General features: G+C 36.7%; 2 protein-coding genes across 2 annotated transcripts; both read right to left on the bottom strand.

Annotated features, from left to right (window-relative positions):
- LOC134851266 (probable phosphoserine aminotransferase) lies at positions 1-3,826 on the bottom strand. The gene is made up of 2 exons (XM_063867273.1): positions 3,359-3,826; positions 1-1,129 (listed from the first exon to the last, which is right to left on the bottom strand). Exons 1-2 carry the CDS (start codon positions 3,541-3,543, stop codon positions 160-162), a joined length of 1,155 nt encoding a protein of 384 aa, XP_063723343.1. The 5' UTR covers positions 3,544-3,826; the 3' UTR covers positions 1-159.
- Positions 3,827-5,449: 1,623 nt separating this feature from the next.
- On the bottom strand, positions 5,450-5,866 carry LOC134840294 (uncharacterized). The gene has a single exon (XM_063856050.1). The coding sequence runs from the start codon at positions 5,864-5,866 to the stop codon at positions 5,450-5,452; it is 417 nt and encodes a 138-aa protein (XP_063712120.1).
- Positions 5,867-6,000: the final 134 nt, after the last annotated feature.

The raw sequence follows: 6,000 nt of genomic DNA, 5'->3' as shown, positions 1-6,000 counted from the left end.
TTGAACCCTCGAATATATGAATTACCTTGATTTACCAATTACCATTTACAAAAAAGTTTCAATAATATCCAACTTTTTAAAACCTACAGTCATTTTAAACTCAGAGTACAAACAGTCAATTTAGGCTTAAGCTTGACAGTTGAACTTGAATTTCACGCATCAGTTACTCTTCTGAAAATCTCTCATAAATTGTGCTAACTTTTCAACCATTTTCAAGGAAATTGCATTATAGATTGAAGCTCTTATTCCTCCAACACTTCTATGTCCCTTCAGTGACAGCAAGTTGTTCTTTTTAGCTGCCGAAATAAACGCAGCTTCCAGTTGTTCGTCCCCGTCTTTCAATCTGAAGACGACATTGACACGAGATCTGAACATCTTGTCGACAACTGACGAATAGAAACCATCCGAGCTGTCTATGACGTCATAGAGCAACTGTGACTTCGCTTTCGAATCATTTTCCATCTGAGAGAGCCCGCCATTGTCCTCAATCCATTCCATCACTAGTTTAGTCATGTACACACTGTAAGTAACTGGAGTATTCATTAGCGAATTGGCTTTAGATGTCTGAGAATAGTCCAAAACTGAGGGACAGAATGACCTCGGCCTCCCCAGCAGATCCTCACGAGCAATAACAATTGTACATCCAGCTGGTCCGAGATTTTTCTGCACAGTTGCGTAAATTACTCCAAATCTGTTCACGTCAAAAATCCGAGTTCCCAGATTCGAACTCATGTCAGCCACAACCGGGACGTTAGCAAAGTCTCCTTCGTTACTCGGAATGAATGGAAACTCGACTCCGTGGATGGTCTCGTTGTCGCAATAATACAGATAGCTCGCATCCTTGTCTCGGCTCCACGTACTTTCGCCAGGAATAGTCGTAAACTTGTTCACAGAAAATACACAGTTTGAGTTGCCGAATTTCTTTGCCTCCTTAAAAGCTTTTTCGGACCAGGTTCCCGAGACACAGTAGTCGGCTGATTTGCCTTCGGCTGACAGATTCAAAGGCACTGCCGCAAACTGACCAGTCCCCCCTCCAGCCATAAACATGACCTTGTAGTTATTTGGAACGTTAAAAATTCTCCTCACACAAGCTATGGCATCGTCATTGATTGCCATGTATTCGGGCGATCTAAAGTCACATTTTATAAATAAAAACTATTTTTTATGTCCCAAAGCCCGCTTTTCATACATCAAAAACAATTGCGACAATTACATATCAGAGCAAAAATACAACAACAGTAACCATACTCGTTGAATTTTAGCGTTAACCAAAGGCAGACACAAAAATGTGTATCTGAATATAGCAGAAAAACTTAACCAAGAAACTGAAAACAAGAATGCTTTTTCATTTTTAAGTAGCTTTCAGTAACTTAAACTCAATTTTGAAAATTTAGTATACAATTGCCTACAGGTACATGGGGTTCCTGTATGACAGAAGGGACTCGCTATATATTACTGTTAAGCGTTGTAAAATTTCAATTCCTCTTTGTTTACTGACCTAAATTCATAGATAATGAGTGAAAAAATACTAAGGCCGAAAGAAATTTTATCTGGACGAGGAAAAGTTCCTTTTTGAATGCAAAATAACAACTAAAATAAGTGGTTTTCGGGGATTCATGATTTCATGCATGAAAATAAAAACACTAGAATATCACAAAACAAGTCACCAAATGCGTCGTTTACAAAATTTTAGCACTTGACGCAGGAAAATACTTTGATATCATTAGCTCTGTTTTTGTAAAACTTTCAACATTTGGACATGCAGTTTCTATCCATTTGATAACCTGTCGATACACAATTAATTACATTAAATGAAATCAAAATAGTAATCTATAACAATAATAACATAGCCAGAAAAATATCAATTAACTACAGAAAAAAACACGATTGACAATTTTTTAACATTTATCAATTTTCGAATTTCGGGAAACAAAATATATTACGTTCAAGCTCTTTAAAATTCAAGAATCTTTCAAAAAGGATCTGATCTCATTTTGAGAAGACTGGATGAATTGTGAACTTATTTGTTTCACGCGGAAATCTTATCATAGCCAACTGACAGTTGGAACAGAGTCAATAAACGCAAATAAACGGAAAAAAAACTTGATTTAGAAAAAACTTCAAAAACTTCAATTTCAAAGAAAACATATTAATTCAAAGCTCTTCTTTGAAATTGAAGAACAATTTGTGATTGCCACTTTTTCTAAAACAAACTAAACCAATTTCAGACAACTGCTTCGACCGAAAACTGGTAAATTATTCAATCTTCTGCGAAATCTGAAAATTAAATCAACTTACGAAACTAGAAGTTTTTAAACTTGCAACATATACTACCTCAATTTTTCTCAAAATATTTTTTTTTGCCTTTAAAGCGACACAAAGTAAGGTGACTAAGCCGATAAAACATAATACAGAACCATTTAGGCAAAAAAGAAAGAAAACATACAAGGAAATTATACAACGGATTAATTTTACAAATTACAGGAAAAAACCGTAAACTCTTGCATCTATGATGACAAACGCTTGGCAGCACAAGAAAATTCCCCGATTCGGCAACTAAGCCGACAAAACAAACAGACAAATGAAAGTCCGATAATTCAATTTCTCCCGGGGCTTTTTGTTCAATTTCATACATACTGAAAAAATTAAGGTTCGGGACTCGAACACCAGATGTTCCAGATGAGAAGAGTAAGATTGGCACTTAACGAGAAAAAAACATGTAATTAGACAAAAAACAGCCTATTTCCTATGTTTTGAAAACTACAGAAATTATCGGAAACTTTGCTGGCCTAAATAAGAGGCTCACTTTGATTGAACAGCCGTAGCCGAGTATGTAAAACGCGCGGCATTAAACACAAAATTCGTGGACTCGAATCTCGCTTCGTTCATGGTTGGACGGGGTCCCAGTTGCATCCGCCTCCTTAAGATAGGACTGGCAAAATGGATGACATCTCTCTCCCCCACGGAACAAAAGGTCCAAGGTGGAAAGAAGGGAGCTGGCCGGGGGTTAATTTTAAAAAATGCTCACTTCAATATCATCAGCTCAGAGATTGTTTATCAGCTCGCCAGGTAGTTTAGGCGTTATTTTTGATGCACAGTAAAATTTTTAGCCGGGAAAGATTTCAATTTTGCGTTCAAAAATTTCGATTTTGTTCGTTTACTCCGGATAATTCAAATCAAAGTGTTTTTTTTTGCCCAGTATTATTATTATTACACTTCAGTTTCATAGCCCTTCCAGAAAACTTGGTATATTAGATTTTCCATTCCGCTGGTATTCTTTGCATCGTCCTCGGTTGAGTAACTGTCTTTTGCAGCAGTGTTACACATTAAAACAGCTCAAAAATGCATTTAAGCTTACCTGTGACTTAGTTCCATCACACTGACTCTGCTGCTTTGATAGGATAGGAACTCCTTCTGTGCCTTGTGCATCACTTCTTCGGGCAACTTCGAAGGACCCGCCGAGAAATAGCCGAAGAAATCACTGGCCGAAATGTCCCCGGACGCCGAAGTTCCGTTCATCGCGTTACTGTTTGTAGCTGACATAGTTTAACTTTCTTGTAATAGTCGAAATGAACACTTATTTAATCGGAGCTAGGTAGAAAAATTCATTAACTGCACTTGATTGAATTGTAAGCCTTCGATATGGCGAGAGGGTTGAACTTAATTTAAAAAAGTGCACTTTTTGTTGTATAAGCCAACCCAACAAGCAGTGGCAGCTCTTTTCTCTCGTACCAACCAAGAAAATAACCACTCAAATCTGAAACTATTCACGCGTGTTCACTGATAACCGAATCAGAAAGATTTTACGCCTGAAAGTAAATGGCGTTCTGGATATTATCCTTGAAATTTGAATCTGGAATCGTATTGACCTTGACCAGATAACCTCAATCGATCAAATATTATAAATATAATCATTGTGATAAGTGATTGATTAATTTATGAAATACCAGAAACGCCTAGCAATCCTAATTGTAGTAATGCCTAGCAAGCCTAATTGTAGACAATTTGCTCGTATCATGCGAATATTCACAATGCACTTTCAGGTGTACCCGGTAAACTTCAACCAAAACTTTGATAAAAATTTACAAATTAATTATTTCTGAACCGTATTATTTCGCTGGCCCTGGTCCGTTTTAACCTTGAAAGTTCTCGTGTAATAATTATCCTATATAAGATTTTTTTTCAAATCCCCAGAACTTCACGAAAAAAATCATAGGTGAATATCTTTTTGACGTTGAGCTCAGTGATGTTGAGCTCAAGGAATTAAGACAAAAATTGAAGCAGTTAATTTTGTTAGGCTACATAAGAGGCGGACTTTGATATAGTTTTGTCAGCAAAAAAAAACAGTAATTTCGGCGTATTTCTTGATTTTCTAAAAAAAGCCAAGAACGATCCGTTTTGGACGTAAAAATTTGGGAGCGAATTTCGCAAAAAATGCAGCACACTATTTCTTCTAAAATTACATGATAGTTTTGTCATCGTGACGGTTTTGGGTGGCGAGGGTCTTTGAATTTATTCAATTTAGGTCAATTTCTTATATGTTGAGTGAAAAAGTTGATTGGAAAAATCAGTCGTGTGCACCATTACAAGTATACTTATTTCACTCGTATGTGAAAAGCAATCAAAAATCAAATCACGAAAACCAAATTTGAGCGCGATCAAATTTTATGATTTTCCGCTCATAATCCCACTCGGCCTTAATAATTGTCTTCTCTTCGTTCATTGGCATATGAATCTAAGGCTGGTGGCATAGAAGTGCACTTTCCATTACTCAAACTAACGTTTTTAACTTAATAGTTGCTTTTTATAATCCCTCAAATCCAACACACATGCGAAATGAAACTTAGCGACAATCAACTAGCTGAAAGAAACTAAGATGAAATCCACTAAATCGAAAAAATGCCGAAATTATTAATAGGTCACTAAAAATAACCGATTAAGTAGAAAAAACAAAGCGAAACGCTTTTGCCTAAAATAGCAATATATCAATTCGTTCACAATATTTTTCTGCGGATGCTTTGCAATTTCTTTTCTTGAAAATCAGCTGTCCGAGAAAAGTTGATGATAAAACTTTGCATATGTATAACGATACTCTCTCCGATCAAAAGATTGGCACCAATACAGTTTGCTTTCTATCTGTCACTAGCACTCATGATCAAGGGATGTCAAAATGAGATGAGATTCCAAAAAAAGGATAGCAAAGTTCGAAACTCAGTAAATTAGCTAACCATAAACAATTACAAGCTAAAACAATTTACATAATTCGGAATCTAATAAAATTATAATCAATAACGAAAACAAAAGTCTCATCACTATTGAAATGGATAAAAACTACTTCTAGGATAAACTTCTAGGACCTAAGCTCTGCTTTTCCATTCAACCTCGATAAACTTACAACTTGCTAAAAAATAGTTTACCTATCTAATCGCTCTAGTTAGTAATCAATCGGCTACAAATGATTTCCTCTAATTCGTCTCGCCAATTGCAAATCACGGGGCATGATCGTAACTCTGCGCGCATGAATCGCACACAAGTTTGTGTCTTCAAACAAACCCACCATGTAGCTTTCGGCTGCCTCTTGCAACGCGAAAATTGCTTGGCTCTGAAACTTCAGGTCTGGCTTGAAGTTCTGCGCGATCTCTCGCACCAGTCTTTGGAAAGGCAGTTTTCTGATGAGGAGTTCTGTGCTCTTCTGGTACTTCCTGATTTCTCTCAAAGCCACTGTTCCTGGTCTATATCTATGCGGTTTCTTAATTCCTCCGTGCATTCCCATTGGAGCCATTTTCCGAGCAGCTTTTGTAGCCAGAGTCTTTCGTGGAGCTTTGCCACCAGTGGTTTTTCTCGCGGTTTGCTTAGTTCTAGCCATTACTTTAGATCCTTTAGTTTGCTCGACTTTCCAATTTCAAAAATATAATTTCAAAGGGTTACACAGTTTTCTAAAACACTTAGGAGACATGAAAAAAGTGACATCTAGAACCTAAACTAGTCAAGAAGCTTCCT

This window comes from Symsagittifera roscoffensis, chromosome 1 (assembly GCF_963678635.1).
Source record: "Symsagittifera roscoffensis chromosome 1, txSymRosc1.1, whole genome shotgun sequence".
NCBI lineage: Eukaryota > Metazoa > Xenacoelomorpha > Acoela > Convolutidae > Symsagittifera > Symsagittifera roscoffensis.
This window is presented reverse-complemented; position numbering and strand designations above follow the sequence as displayed.